We start from the raw sequence: 16477 nt of genomic DNA, 5'->3' as shown, positions 1-16477 counted from the left end.
AATGGAGGACGATTACAGCTTGTCACTGTCTAAAAGGTTAAACAACTTTAAATGAAACCGAACAAAAAAAAAGATAGGGCAAAAATGGACTAAAAATTTTGTTGACACTAGTATGCCATCAAATTACGGTTCGGCGACCGTCAGAAAATTCTAAAAAATGAACTGGAAAACTGTAGTTACGTTAAAGTATTTGAAAAATTATTCGATGACGAAATTTTTGTCTATTTGATGTATCAAACAAATTACTATTCATCAGAAAATAATAGACTTCTTTGTTTCAAAAGCCAATCTCAAACTTTTTGGCAATTATACATTAGATTGGGGTACTGCTTGTCTGAACGTGTTGGACTTTTTAAAAAGTTAATTGAAAATAGTTTTAAATAAAATTATAAAATTGTTACTTTTTAATAAATTATTTTAATTTATGCCATTAAGAATTTATTATTTTATTTTTTATGAATTGAGATTAAAGAAACTGATGATTTAATCTAAGATATGGACGTGATTTTAAATCTTGTAATCACATCGTTAAAATATTTTCCTAGACCATTTTAAAAATAAATTTTTGTTTTGGCAAAAATGTACAGAAAAGACTGCCCATAGTGCTTACGGGTCTATCACAGACATGTGGTTACGTGTTATTTCTGGGACATACAAGTCTATTATAATATTATTTCTCAGTTCGTCGCGTGGTCTTAATGCTCTATAGTCAGGTAATTTTTTATACATACTTGTATATTTATACTAGCTTGTAACATTCTCATTTTAATGCAGGTAACTCTGTCTAAGATTTCTCTAAATGTGCTTATATAACTGGTAATCCATTCTTTACTATGAAACAGACTTCATTATTTCTGTTGTCTTCATTACTATCTATATATATATAAAAGAAAGTCGTGTTAGTTACACCACTTATAACTCAAGAACGGCAGAACAGATTTGGCTGAAAATTGGTAGGGAGGTAGCTTAGAGCTAGGAGACGGACATAGGATACTTTTTATCCCGTTCGACAGCGTTCCCGTGTGACTTGACATGAAACGTCCGTCACTATAAAACGTGGTATAACAAAAAAGAATCAGACTTGGAATAACAAAACGCAAATGACAGCTATGTAATTGACGTAAAATGACAGCTATGAAATGACGTATGGATGACAATTTGATATTTGTAAGAAATCAATATTAAAACTATTTCTATTAAATAAATAATTAACAAGTGGATTGAAGTGAAGTTTAATTAATAATGCCGCGACCAAGACGATCGAATCTTTCCCGACAAAGCCGTAATTGAAGTGAAAACAGTTGGATTGTTCCATATTCGCCACTTATTTCTAAAACGTTCAAGACATATTGCAACGTTGAATACTGCAATTCAGTTAAGTCCATAAAATATATTTGCAAATATGTCACGAAAGGCAGTGATATGGCGGTTTTTGGATTGCAATCCTCAAATACCAACGATGAAATTTCACGCTATCAAGTTGGTCGTTATGTGAACTGTAATGAAGCGATTTGGCGTATATTCGCATTTCCAATTCACGAACGTCATCCTACTGTTATACATTTGGCGGTGCATCTGGAGAATGGTCAACGAGTATATTTCACGGCTTCGAATGCTACGCAACGTGCTGAAACACCTCCAGCAACTACATTAACCAGTTTTTTTGCAATCTGCCAAAGCGATCAGTTTGCACGAACTTTGCTTTACTCGGAGATGCCACGTTATTATACTTGGAATGCCTTATCCAAGAATTTTCAAAGACGGAAGCAAGGTGATGCGGTTCCTGGGTATCCAGATGTGCGTTCTACTGATGCTCTTGGTCGTATGTATACAGTTCATCCAAAGAATGATGAATGTTTCTATTTGCGGTTGTTGCTGGTAAATGTGCGTGGGCCAACTTCATTTGAGACACTACAAACTGTTAATGGTGTAATATTCCCAACATATCGTGCTGCATGTGAAGAATTGAACTTATTAGAAAACGATACCCATTGGGATACGACAATCGCTGAAGCCATTATCTCTGCATCTCCAAATCAGATACGCACATTATTCGCTATCATAATTTCGACATGTTTTCCATCAAACCCATGTAACGTGTGGCACAAATACAAGGATAGTATGTCAGAAGATATTTTACATCAAAGTCGTGTCAGTTCCAGAAATCACGAGATTGAGATGAATGAGGAGATACATAATCTTGCTTTACTCTTGATCGAAGATATGTGTTATGTGCGGTAATTTATTAATCAGGTTAGGAATGCCAGCGCCAAATCGTGAAATGAATGACGCATTTAATCGAGAATTGGAACGGGAACGTGAATATGATCACCAGGAATTAGATTTAGTAGTTCAAAGGAATGTACCCCTGTTGAATTACCAACAAAAGGAAGTTTATGATAATTTAATGAAGGCAATCGCTGATGAAAATGGTGGTTTATATTTCCTAGATGCCCCTGGTGGAACTGGCAAGACATTCCTTATGTCATTAGTTTTAGCAACTGTTCGGGCGAGATCCAACATAGCGGTTGCAGTTCCTTCTTCTAGAATAGCAGCCTCATTGTTAGAAGGATGCCGTACGGCTTATTCAAAGCATTCAATACTCAGCATTCAAATTACCGTTAAATCTTCAAACTATTGAAGAACCAACGTGTAATATTGCAAAACACTCAGCAATGGCCAAAGTTTTAGCGGCATCGAAAATCATCATCTGGGACGAATGCACAATGGCGCATAAACGTGCATTAGAAGCACTTAACCGAACATTAAAAGATTTTCGCAATGACTCGAGATGTTTTGGAGGAGCAATGATTTTACTGTCTGGCGATTTCCGCCAAATACTGCCAGTTATTCCAAGATCTACGGCTGCCGATGAAATAAACGCTTGCCTCAAATCGTCAAATCTATGGCGCTATGTGAAGAAACTGCAGCTGACAACAAACATGAGAGTTACATTGCTTAATGATACATCTGCTGAAGATTTCTCGGAGTAATTGCTGACTATCGGTAATGGTCAAGTACCTGTCGATGAATCGAGCGGATTAATATCATTTCCAAATAATTTCTGTAATTTTGTCTCATCAAAAGACGAACTTATCAACAATGTATTTCCAAATATTATTTCTAACTACAAAAATAATGAATGGTTGAGTGAGCGAGCAATTTTAGCGGCCAAGAATAAATATGTAGATGACCTGAACGACATAATTCAAAATAAGATCATTGGAACAATGCATTCATTCAAATCTATTGACTGCGTCACAAATGAAGATGAAGCCACCAACTATCCAATTGAATTTTTGAAATCTTTGGACGTGCCTGGCTTACCACCGCACAATTTACGCCTAAAGGTTGGCCCCGTAGTAATCATGCTTCGAAACATAAACCAACCAAAACTGTGCAACGGTACGCGTTTGGTGGTTAGTAAATTGATGAACAATGTAATTTACGCTACGATAATGATAGGAAAATTCAAAGGTGAGGAAGTTCTCATTCCGAGGATCCCAACCGATATGCCGTTTGAATTTAAAAGACTTAAATTTCCGATACGTCTTGCATTTGCCATGACCATCAACAAATCACAAGGCCAATCCTTAAAAGTTTGTGGTTTAAATCTAGAACATTCATGTTTTTCCCATGGTCAATTATTTATACGTGGCATGTTCACGGGTCGGAAGACCATCTGCGTTGTTTGTTTTTGCGCCTGATAATAAAACAAAAAATGTCGTATATCACAAGGTACTTAAATGAAGAGCAACCTATGTACTAAAATACAGAAATAATAATGAATGATTAATGTAGTTATTTAATTTTTTTTGTATTTTTTCCAATAAAAAAAAACACAATCTGCTTATTTATTGCCATTAAGGCGGAACAAAGTTCGCCGGGTCAGCTAGTTAATATTATAGGCGTTAAAGTAAAAAATCTTTAATATTGATTTTTTTATATACCAACTTTCTAGTGTAGTGGAATATATACCATATTCCTAGTGTCTTGTAATTTTTTGTCGCAGCTATGAAAATTCGATGTCATATGAAGATGAACCAGGCGAAGCAAAGCAACGTATGAGAGATCGACAGGCACACGAAAGACTCTTTTTTAATATTAAATTCAACTTAATAGCGTACATAAACCACACAGAGAGATAAAAAAGAGAACGAATATATTCCCGCTTAAAAAAAATCGCTAACATTTCTATCGAAGAACAATCCTTAAGTAAATCGCAACACCTGCGGGTGATTTATCGATTAAAAATCAGAACAAACTTCGTAAACTCATGTACGGCAAACACAATAAATTACACAATCTCGTTTGCCGTTCGTGACTCTGAATTATTCTGGAATAAAATAAATGTTGGTCCCTAACGATTTGTATATTCAAATTCTATCCTATACTTTGTTGATTTTCAGAGACATCGTATCCGTTTCTAAATGAATCTGATAAACACAATTTTAAGAGATATTCGTTAATTTTACTTAATGTTACCGGCAGACTGTATCAGAAAATATGTTTGTCCGTCGTCACTATATAGGAATTGTAAATACGGTGTTGGTTCAACAGTTTTCATGCGAGGAGTATGCTAATATTTGGTTAAAACTTATTCCGTATGCAGCCCGGAATATTATTACTAACTATAAATGAGAACAACCCATTTGCGTCGGTTCGGGTTAGATCAGTAGTTTGTCTATGCAAGTGAGTAATGTTCGGTGCTTCTAGACAGTAAGAAAACAGGGGAAATTAGGATTCAAATCTAAAATAAACATTTTTGCGTATAAAAAATATACATTTAAAATTTATTTTAATAGTGTTGAAGAGCAAGAATACAATACGGGCGTGCATGATTTGGACGCTAAATTTAAAATTCGACACTGAAAAATAAAATTACCTGTTTCTGCATACATGATTTGGACGCTGGGTGTAATTGAAATGTAAATGGAAAGTCAGGTAATAAAATTCTAGAGATTAAGCTTGATAAGGTTTATTTGTCACTTTGAAATAAATACGACATACATTTTACGAAATGGAATCGATCGATACAGTTAGTTTGATACTCATGTATCCTATTTCTAACGAACATATTTTTTTTCTACTCTTTGGATCTTTAAGTCTATTACTTTCACTATCACAGACACTATTAATTTTAATGTAAGTTTCAGTTTGAAAATTTTTTAAAACATCAATAAAATGGAAAATATTTAGATAAGAATGGTAAAAATTATCATTAAAACTCGAGTGGAACGATTCACAAGCATTAGTTGTTAATTGTAAACTCTCACTCATCGCAGCCCACATCTCCGACGGAAATCTTGCGTGGTCGCCAATGTAGTTGTCCAATAAGTAGTCGGAAAACTTTTCAATTTTTGAATCCTTTGGTTGAATAGTCATCAAATCATATATGAAAGATTCTTCGACTTCTGAGGGAGGTAAAAATGGCAGCCCAAAAATATATTTCAGCCATTTAGATATTTCACTGTTTGCCAATTTATATTCCCGAATTAAGCCACAACCACCGATATTACGATACCAAGCTTGCATAAGATGAAAACGGCACTCTTTAATGTACACATTTGGAAATTCAAAACGCGCAGCATTGTGGATAGCAATTTTAAAATCGGAGAAAATGATTTTTGGATTGAATTTTAGACCAATTACTTCACATTTGCGTTTCAAAACATTAAATAGTTTTATATAGGTTTGTTCCGATTTGTCGGGAAGTAAACAATAACACAATGGTAAATATTGTCCATTCATAAATACATGTATGGTAAAAAATTGCTTGAAATATTGAGCACAGTAACTAAATGTACCGTCCATATAAATCGTTTCACTGCCGCACAGAAAACGCATGTTAGTGTTACACGAGAAGATGATAATGTTAGAACTTAGTTCAACTACAAATATAAAATTCTCGTCTTTAAGTGTTTTGATATTCATAATATTTACCACAGCAATAGTTTCTTCTTTACTTTTGGGCAGTTTCGGTTGAGCCATTCGCCGTTCACTGTATATTTGATTTCGTATTAAATTAACGTCTTTAACAGACATGTGGCTCAAGCAATCTACATTTTCTTTCAACGCACTATGTATGATTTTGGACGGCCTTTCGGTCAAATTATCCTTAGCCTTCCTTTTGGCACTGCTACGCACAATCTGTCTATTAAGCGTCTTGATATCACACTCGTGATTATGTTCTAGATTACTTCGGATCACTAACTTTTCTGGCCCTTTCGTGAATATCTTCGCTTTACACGACCGTTTTACGCACCTCCAATACGTTTCTCCCGATTTTAGTACTTTATCTTGAGAAAAAGTAAAACTGTTCACTTTGAGCAAAATTTTACCATGATTACTTACTACCGTTGAAATTTTTATGTTCACTTTTCACTATTCTCTTACAAACTAATAACTAGTAACTAAGTAAATTTCAATGACCATCATTAAGCCCTAATTATATCTAATATCTGGTACCTGCGATAATCCTTCCGACAGCGTCAAAAACAAGGGTACTTTTAAGACCCTCAGGTACTTCAGCGTCGAAAACATGCCCGCCCTACAATACAATATTATTTTCTTTTAATAATATTCGCTCCGTGCGGCTAAACAGGTGTCGTCCTCAATTCATCACCGTAAGGTTCACAAAATTGAAAACATTTATAAATATGCAGAAATATAATAAAAAATTGTAATTAATCGTAATTATTGCATATATTTCACGGTTTATGTTAAATGTCACGTACTATGTCAAGCAAGGTAAAAGGTCAAAATGCGCTTAAGTGTCGTACCTTCTAATACCAGATAAAGGGCTAGTGTGTTGGTATCGTTATGTGGATGAAGCTTAACAAATACTGAGATCAGAAACCATGGTGAAATTGAACTTGCAAAATTTTTTAAAGTTGATAAATACTCTAAAACTCATAGATCCAGAGTTTAAGATGAAAATAGAGAACAAAAACAGATAACAAATAGAAATGTTTTGATAAAATTAATCGAAGAGTTGATATTACACTCAACATCCTCCTTTGATGTCGTCTTCAGGGCTTCCGAAGTCTCAGTCTAACTAGCCCCCAGACAACTACTGCGCTGATCACTAATCAATGCACTACTGCTACTGGGAACAGAGGACGCTTCATTTATACGGTTGATGGTGACTTGGTTTGGAAGGTTGGCGCGGGGGTTTTATTGATAATGGCATTTGTTCTTTTCTACAGATAGGTTGTTGAGTTCTTAGGAATTGGTCTGTAGTCTAAAGTATTAATGAGATTTAAGAGTTTAATAATGTAAGAGGAAGTGTTTATTATGACGGTGGTATTGCCTTTATTGGTGGGGAAAATGATTGGATTTGGATTTGACTAAAGTTCTTTCAGGGTTTTTTTCTTGGATTGGCTAATCTTTGGAGTAGTGGGCTTTGAGTTTCTAAGAAGTCTAGCGATGGCTTGTCTAGTTATTACAGCATCTTCGGAAGGTAAATTGGAGATGGCTTCTACAGTTTGACAGATGATTTTGACAGTCTCAATTTGAATGTGACGTAGGGTATCGGAGTAATTGAAACCTTTTGCTAAAGTTTGAGTGGCAATGGTCGAAATAGGGGTATCAGAAAAGTTATGAACCACTGTATTTTGTTTCAACGTTGTGGGATTTGTCCGGCAATTCGAAGCTCTTATTTGCGCTTCTGATTTTCAGTCTTAGATTCGAAAGTCTTTGTTTTACTTGTGGTTTTGCAATAGTTATAGATGCTTGTCGCATTTAATTTAATTATAATAATAATGTTTAAGCAAGTGTTCTTTCTTGAAATCATATATGTTTTTCATTTTTAGTGATATGTTAATCGATAATTATATCAACTAAAACACAACAGTTTGATCATAAGTAGATACTCTATTGTAATGTAACAATAAAACACTGAAAACTTTGTTTTCAAAACTTCCACAAAATTTATTTTAAACTCTTATCACTACAGCTGTTTCGGCTGATTGCCATTCTCAAGTGATCTATTTTTGGCATGCGTTTACACTTTATAGTCTCTAATGAAATAGGTTGAGGAGGGGAGAACTGTTTGTCTCAAGTTGGTCATTCAAAATTATATCTGTGTTTTTTAATTTGTTGATTTCCATAGATTTTAACAAAGATAGCTTAAGGCCTTTATATTGAATGTGAAGAATTTTAAATTTGTCATTAAAAGAATGATTATGATCCAGAAGGTGAAGTGCGTATGTAGAATCTGTTTTTCTATTATTGAAAGCCCTTTTATGTTCTGCTATTCGTTTATTAAAATTTCTACCAGTTTAACCGATGTAAGTTTTTGGGCAGTCGCCACATTTAAGTTTGTACACACCACAGTGTAAGTGTTTTTTATTTTGGCTCTTGTTGTTTTTAATATATTTGCCTAGGTTGTTATTTGTTCTGAAAGCTGGTGTTATTCCTTTCTTTTTTATATGTTTGGCTATTTTTGTTGATATTTTGCCAGTATATGTAATCGATCAGAAGGTACTATCCATTGTTTACTGCTATTTGCTTAATGATATTTAATTCTGTCTCAAAATTGTATTTTGACATCGGAATTTCTGTTAATCTATGTAAGATACTATGATAGGCTGCTAATTTATGTTGTGTGGGATGAGATGATGAATTGTGAATAGTCGTTTTAGTATGGGTAGGTTTATGGAATATGGAGAAGTCATAGAATTTTTAAGTCTGATAATTTTTAAATCTAAAAAAATTATGGATTGATTTTGTTCTGTTTCTACAGTAAATTCAATATGACTATGAAGTGAATTAATATACGATAAAAATTGGTCGAGTTGCCTGTTAGTTCCTGTGAAACATACCAGTACGTCGTCTACGTATCTCCACCAATGTAAAAACTGTCTGAATATGGGATGTTTTGAAATCTTTGTCTCTAGATGATCCATAAAAATATCTGATAGCAATGGGCTTAGAGGATTGCCCAATATAAGTCCTGCACTGTAATTTGTATATATTTCATTATTAAATTCAAAGTAGTCCTGGTTTATGCAAATTTAAAGAAGATGTAAAATTTCAGATGTAATGATTGGATTTGTACTATTTTGGTCTAAAAGGTTTTTTACTAGAATAAAAGTTTCTGTAGGAGGGATACTAGGAAAAGGATTTTTTACGTCAAATGAATTTAATCTGGAGTTGTTAGGTAACTGAAAATGTTGTATTTTACTAACTAGCTCTATTGTATTTTTTATGGTAAATTTAGGTGAAAATTTAGTGTGTTCTAAAATAATCACTAACAGTTTTTTTGAAAGTTTATATGACGGAGCTGTATAAAAAGAAACTACAGGTCTTATTGGGTGATCCGGTTTGTGTAGTTTAATGAAAGAGTATAATATAGGAGGCTGTGGGTTCATGATATTGAGGTATTTCTGTTTTATTGGATTTACTATTGATTTTGAATTTTCTAACGCTAGCTTAATTTGTTTTTGATACTTTTCTGTCGAATCTTTGTTTAACGTTTCAATATTTCGAATATTTAAAAATTCTATTGTTTTGTTATTATATTCTATTTTATCTATAGCAATAGCAGTGTTACCTTTGTCTACTTTTGTAAACACCATGGAGTTTTCTATTGATTTATTTTTAATTGGAATGGCTGTTTTATTCTCTTTGTAACAGGAATTTTTGGTTTCACTACACACATCTGTAATAGATTTTGCAATTATACTTTTTTCGATATTGTTAGCAGTTTTGTTTAATGCTACTTCACATTCTACACCTAAATATTCTAAAGTTTTCTGATTATTATGTTGGGGCAAGTTGTGTTTAAATCCTTTCTCTAAAAGATGTATCTCGCTATTACTAAATTTAGTATCTGTTAAATTATCTGTGTATTGAATTTTTTATCTATTATATTATCTATATTAATTCTCACATTAGAATCTAGGATGTTAAATTCTATATTATTTAATCTATAATTTAATTCTGAGTGACATACCTTAAGATCAATGGCTATGATATCTCGCTTCTTGTATTGGTATTTTCTGTCGTCATTCAGTCATCTGGTCTGGCCGTGATGTATCCCTTTTTGTGCGGCAGGGCTGTAGTTCTTGGTTTTTAACTGAATATATTTCGGGAACACTTAATTTTGTAAACATATATATAAAAACCAGATGTTTTGTATCGCCAGTCTACGTTTCAAAAGTAATCTTGAAAACAATATGGTCAAAAGTCCTGTACTGACTTTTTTTTAAATAATTGATGGAGTCGACCGTTACTTGATGGAAATTCATTTTATGTAACAATAAAACACTGAATGAAAACTTTGTTTTCAAAATTGTAATGCATTATAGTGTACAATATTTTTAGTTTTTCTGCATGGAGAAAACAAATAGCGCCGATGGTATGCAAATGTTGATTGTCGTTGTTAAAAGTACTCGATTTAAAATGGCTTCAGCCATATTGTCTTTGTATTTGTTTCACAAATTATATGGGCTCAATGAAAATAACGATTCTTTACCGTTTGAATTGTAATCGATGGAAATTTTTTGATTGAATGATCTGGAAGTCCTGTTTAATGACGAGCAAATTCAAATTTTATCTAGTGAAGAGACCGACCAATAAATAAGGATGATCCTCAAAATAAGGATATAATGGATGAAGGACAGCAAAAAAAATACTACTACGGAAAAGACAAAACGAAATGATCAAAAATTTTTCCAAAAAGAACGAATGCTCTCGGTTCTGCCTGGTTTAAAAGGTTCAATTCGCGCTAATAGTCCTGACCGTATTATAGACACTTTAAAATTTCTGATTACTCCAAATATATTGGAAGAAGTAGTACTTTGGACGAACGAAAGAGTTAAAGTGAACAAACAGCAATACGGGACATTCACATAAAATAAAAATTCCAGAAAGTTATTCAGTCCTGCTTTTATACATCCTATTGATATTGCAGAAATGGAAGCGTTTATTGGTTTGTTCTACATGCAAGGAGTATTTAAATTTTTACACGAAGATTTACGTTCAATGTGGGCAACTGATGGTACAGGCCGCGATCTATTTCGATATGCACTGACACTAGCAAGATTTTCCTTTATAATGTCGTATCTTCGATTTGATGATGCTACGATAAGAACTAAGCGAAAACAAGACACTAAATTGGCCCCAATAATTAATATAACTCAACAATTTGTACAAAATTGTTCCAATAACTGCTCACCTGGATATTTTTTGACTATTTATGAAATGTTAGTTCCATTCAAGGGACGATGTTGTTTCAGAATATACATTCCAAATAAACCAGCTAAATACGGCTTAAAAATTCAAATTTTGGCGGATTCCAAGAAGCATAACGCAGAAAACAGTTGCAAAAACGGAAACAAAACTGCAACTGCAACAAAAAACAACCTACTTTCATCCTACTGAAGTGGTTTTAGGGGCTACTCAACCAATTCATGGCAAAAGACGTAATGTGACTGACGATAACTAGTACACTTCGGTAGAAATGGTTTGTGAATTAAAAAAAAAGGATATTACTTACGTTGGCACAATTAAAAAATATAAACGCCAAATTCCGCCATAATTTCTACCTCAAAGAAAAAGGCCAGTTGATTCTTCTTTGTTTGGATTCACTTTTGATGTTACCGTGGTATCTTATGTACATAAGAAAGCCAAAAGTGTAATACTGATATCTACAATGCACCATGAGAGTGTTGTTGATGAGAAAACAAAAAAGCCCGACATCATTTTATTTTATAATTCGACAAAGACCGATATGGATGCCTTGGATCTAGGGATGGGAAAAACCTACCGGTTTTAACCGAAAACCGGTTTTTTTACTTCGCAATAACCGGTTTTATCGGTTGTTTTTTTGTCCCGGTTATAACCGGTTTTTTATTTTTAAAGTAAAAACCGGTTATTAGGTTTTTACGGTGATTATCATTAGGTTAGGTATTTTTTTGGATCCCAATCATAATTATTATTCTCAAGTAATTATTCCAAACAAAACCATAATTCAAATTTTATTTTATTTTATAAATACAGAAGCAAACTGAAAGTGCAAACTCTCATCAGCCAGAAACAATTAAGTTTTATTATAATATTTCGTTGAAAAGGTATTTGTAATCATAATATTTACATAAGAAGTGATCTTTTACATCATCTATTTTTCACACTTGACTCTTGACATTGAAAGTGGGTGAATGGTTGTTTCTGATTACCAAAAATAATGTTCTGACTATAAATATCGAATTACCGATTACGAATACGAATTTCCAAGGATTTCCCTACGTTTTCAAAACGATACACACATACAGGAAGTATTAAATGAGTTAAAATGTACCTATTATACAAATATACAAACGTGTTAAAAGTAATACTTGATAATTTTTTTTATGGTAGTAAAAATAAAAGATGAATTGCATTATTCAATTTATTTTTAAGTAAAATATTTATGTTGATATTATTTTTTTTTAAATCCCATTTGAAAGAGTCTGGGAAATTTTTTATAAGTTGAAATGGTTGGGGTGGGGAATTTTTTGGGTTTGGGAGGAGAGGAAAATTGGTGGGTATTTTAGAGGATTGTATTTTTAAATGGTAAATTAAATTTGCATCATTAATTGAATACAATAATTGCATATTATATTCTACTCTCATTATATTCATTGACAATAGAACCTAAATTATTTTAGCGCTCTCTGTTGAGCAGTAGTATAATAATTTTGGTTTACTGCTCTGTGCACCTGACTACAACCAGATGGAAATCTGTCTACCATATGCTTAAAAGATTTACACTAATGTCCCCATATATAGCTGCAATATTGGCAGATCCCTCAATTAAAAAAGCACCAAGGATGATTTCTGATTCAGATATAAAACTAATCACTGAAATTGTAAGCATTTTATCGTCTTTCGATGAGGCCACAAAGGAGATCTCGGGTCTCAGTACATTACTGCTAGCCTTGTTATCCCCCTTGTGTCTATTATCGAAAGATTTTTAAGAAACCTCAAGCCAAACCTTAGTACAGCTCAAAAGTTATGCCAAAAGCTTATAACTAGCCTTCAAGAGAGGGGTACTAGGCTTTTACGAAATCCCCTGCTTTGCCATTCTACAATCACAGACCCGAGGTTCAAAAAACTATATCTGAATCCGTATATAGCGGAGACAGTCACATCCAATTTAGGCTCGGAAGTTAGGACGTAACTTACCGAAGTCGGAAAACTTTCTCCTTCCTGCTCCTTCCAGAATGAAGAAGCCAAAGTGAGTTTAAAATCAAACCCTCTTTGGTCTTCACACGATCTGGAGTTGGTGAACAGTGGTTTCAGTTCAAGTTCTCAGGACACACAGATTCAAAGTTTTTTTCAAATGAACTGACTCTATATCTGCAGCGGCCTTTGCTGCCAAGTGATCCGTTTTCATTCTGGGATCAGAACAGAACCTGTATGCCAGGCTTGGCTTTTATAGCTAAAAAAATACATGTCGTTGGTTGGAAGTTCGGTGGCATCAGAGAGACTTGTGTCATCATTGAATGATATTGTGTCAGATGAGAGAAGCCGCTTAACCGACCAACATATTATATGAACGAGTTTTTCTTAATAGGCTTCATGAAAAATACTGGCCAGCATAATGCTAAATCCATTTCATATAATATAACCTATTTGTAACCTTCTAACCTATACTTTTTTACTTAAAATATTACTTCATATTCTTTTATTGTATATTATTGCAATATGTATATATTAATCTTACGCTATATTATATTTAATAATAATTATAATAATCATAATCATAATTAATAATAAATAAATATAATAATTAATAGAATAAAATGGTTTTATTAAAAATTGTGTTTTATTTATATTGATATTGATGTTCTTTCGATAGTTCTAATTTTGATCATATTGATATCGGGTCGAATGAAGTATCGCAAACTAAAGTGCATTGTAAATGTAACTTTGTAACTATTGGATTAAAAAAACCGAAAACGGTTTTTATAAAAACCGGTTTTTTTGGCCGATTATAACCGCCAGGTTAAACCGTAAGCAAAAAAAAACCGGTATAACCGAAAACCGGTGTTTTGTCAAAAACCGCCATCCCTACTTGGATCAGTAATGTGCCAATTATTCTGTAGCTCTAAGATCACAAAGATAGCCAATAGCAGTATTTTTTGCTGTTATAATTATTGCAGGTATTAAAACTAGAGTGTTATAACAGTTTGTAAATAAAGGAAATTCTATTCCTTGAAAAAAATTCCTATAACAATTAGCCCAAAGCTTGTACATCACACACATGAAGAGAAGAATATATAACTCCAATGTGCCCCGACAGATTCGAGCTATTACGGAAGATATTCTTGACACTAAATTTTTAAGTGTTACTGAGACTCCTCGAGCCAATGGGAATTGAAAAACAAATAGAAGTCATCTCTTTTCAGCTAAGAAAGACATAAAAACGAACAATATTTGCGCAGAGTTTATAGTGCCTGTATGTTTACAATGTTGTGTCCAAGTATGCAAAAAATCCAAAAAATAACTTCAATTTGTATTTAAACCATTTATGGTACTTTATTTTGCCATCTTAGTTTATAAATAAAAAAATTATCAAAAAAATTTGTTTGTTTTCTTTATATAAAAAAAACGGGACTTATAGACCTACTTATAATACTTATATAGGTAATTACTTTTAACTTATAGTGGTTAAGGGTGTTAACAACACTATATAGTTATTTATTCCAAGATTTGTATTAAATTATATTTTACAAGATAATATTTATATAAAATATATATTACTACTTAATAAATAATTATATATAAAAGTGAGCTGTTTGTACCATGTATTTTAAAGAAATTGTCTTTAAAACCAATCTTTACAATTTCTTATAATTGTGTTACCTAAAAATTCTACAGAAAAACCCGAAAATACAGAGACAACGAATACGTGACTGTTATAGTCCTGAAGTTTTTCTGACTTTCCTTCATCGATTCTCAATAAAGCTAATAGTAATTTAAACTACTAACAAAATAAAATGAAGAAATCTAATTACTAAAGTTTCTTTTGTTTAAGGTACAATGCTTCCAGTATGGAGTATCCTAATTGTCCTGTTCCTTCGATGTAGCGGTCTGACTTCAAACAGCTGCGGCTTTAATTCCATGTGTACGTGTTCTTCGGGACAACCCTATCTTGCCTCGAGGACTATACACACTGTTAGTTGTCTCTCAGTGCCCTTCTACAAATTTCCAAGTGAGTATACATAACAAGATTTCTACTGCTATTGAAATTGACAAACAAACACTTAGGTCGTTACGATTGCTAGGATGTTTAGTCTTTATTAAGTTTGGTCTTTGTGATACTTGATTACTAAAGATATATAAAGGTAATTTATCATAGTTTTAAATAAAACTTTTAATTACTGCTCTTTTAATTTCCAAAAAAAAACATAATAAAGATTTTAATGTCTTAGATTCCCTTTTGAAAACATAAATAGGTTTTTAAATAAATTCGATTGATTTTTTCGAGGCATTCTTTACGTTAAGGCAAATAGCCTACTAGATTGGGCTAGAAATTTTAAGAAAGTATTTGTGAACCTGTTAATAATTTATATTTATACATAAACAACTTGGTTTTTTAAATGACATATCTTTACGTACATATTTTTTTACGAAATAAATAATAAAATAAATAGTTACAAAAGTGAAAAGTACATTTGTGGCGAACCATATGTTAAGCCTTGATTTTTATTAAATATTGTGGCTATAAGCGACTCAAAAACAAAATCGAACGAAATCAAACTATAATATATAGAGACTATAAACTTACATTAGGGTTGGGTAAGAATTTATGAGAGGACTCAAACTAGTCTGGCCTGAGATGAGTTATTCTCAGTAGATTTTAGAATTAAATTAAAAATAATTTTATACAAAAGAAAAAAACATATATAAAATACAGGGTGTTCTAAAATTCTCCTGACAAACGAAGACCGGAAATTTCTCTGATAATTTTAAGACAAGTTAACCCAATTCACCTAGTCCGAAAATCCTTCCTAAGGGAGCTAAAGCTCTTTGAAGATGGCGCCGTGTAATTAGTTTTTGTTAAATACTTCCAGAACTCTTCTATGTAGAAAAACAAAAACTGGTACGATTACTTTATCATCCAGAGTTGAATTGATTCCATTAATTGCGAGTTTCTAGTACCGGTTATAGGCGTCCGTTTTGGGTAGGCCAACGGTTATTTTAACGCATAATATTTTTGTTTTTATCTCCTAAGCATTCATTTTACTAGATTATTAAATTTTTAGGTATTCTATTAATAAAAGGTACTCCTACTTCAAGTCGGTAGGATACACCGTTTTCTAGAAAAGTCGATTTAAAAATTTTTCGTTTTTTCGTCATGAAATTTAAATTATTAGGTACCCTAATTAATTTTATAAATTATCTTTTGTTTCAATAAATGTAGCATACAATGCGTAAAAAAGTTTGGTAAAAGAAGCAAAAAAATCAAATTGAAAGAAAATTTGAT

General features: G+C 32.6%; 3 protein-coding genes across 3 annotated transcripts in view; all 3 read left to right on the top strand.

Moving 5' to 3' along the window:
* The first annotated feature begins 1422 nt into the window (after positions 1-1422).
* On the top strand, positions 1423-2241 carry LOC140439004 (uncharacterized). The gene has a single exon (XM_072528654.1). The coding sequence runs from the start codon at positions 1423-1425 to the stop codon at positions 2239-2241; it is 819 nt and encodes a 272-aa protein (XP_072384755.1).
* A 989-nt stretch (positions 2242-3230) lies between these two features.
* LOC140438959 (ATP-dependent DNA helicase PIF6-like) lies at positions 3231-3707 on the top strand. The gene has a single exon (XM_072528612.1). It carries the CDS (start codon positions 3231-3233, stop codon positions 3705-3707), a length of 477 nt encoding a protein of 158 aa, XP_072384713.1.
* An 11323-nt stretch (positions 3708-15030) lies between these two features.
* The window catches only part of LOC140438904 (uncharacterized), a 274049-nt gene continuing 272602 nt past the window's right edge, over positions 15031-16477 (top strand). The window contains exon 1 of the mRNA XM_072528557.1: positions 15031-15202. Coding sequence (XP_072384658.1) covers positions 15031-15202 — 172 coding nt within the window. The remainder of the gene's footprint in view (positions 15203-16477) is intronic.

Source organism: Diabrotica undecimpunctata, chromosome 1 (genome assembly GCF_040954645.1).
Source record: "Diabrotica undecimpunctata isolate CICGRU chromosome 1, icDiaUnde3, whole genome shotgun sequence".
NCBI lineage: Eukaryota > Metazoa > Arthropoda > Insecta > Coleoptera > Chrysomelidae > Diabrotica > Diabrotica undecimpunctata.
The sequence above is the reverse complement of the archived record's forward strand: the minus strand, read 5'-3'. Positions and strand labels throughout refer to the sequence as shown.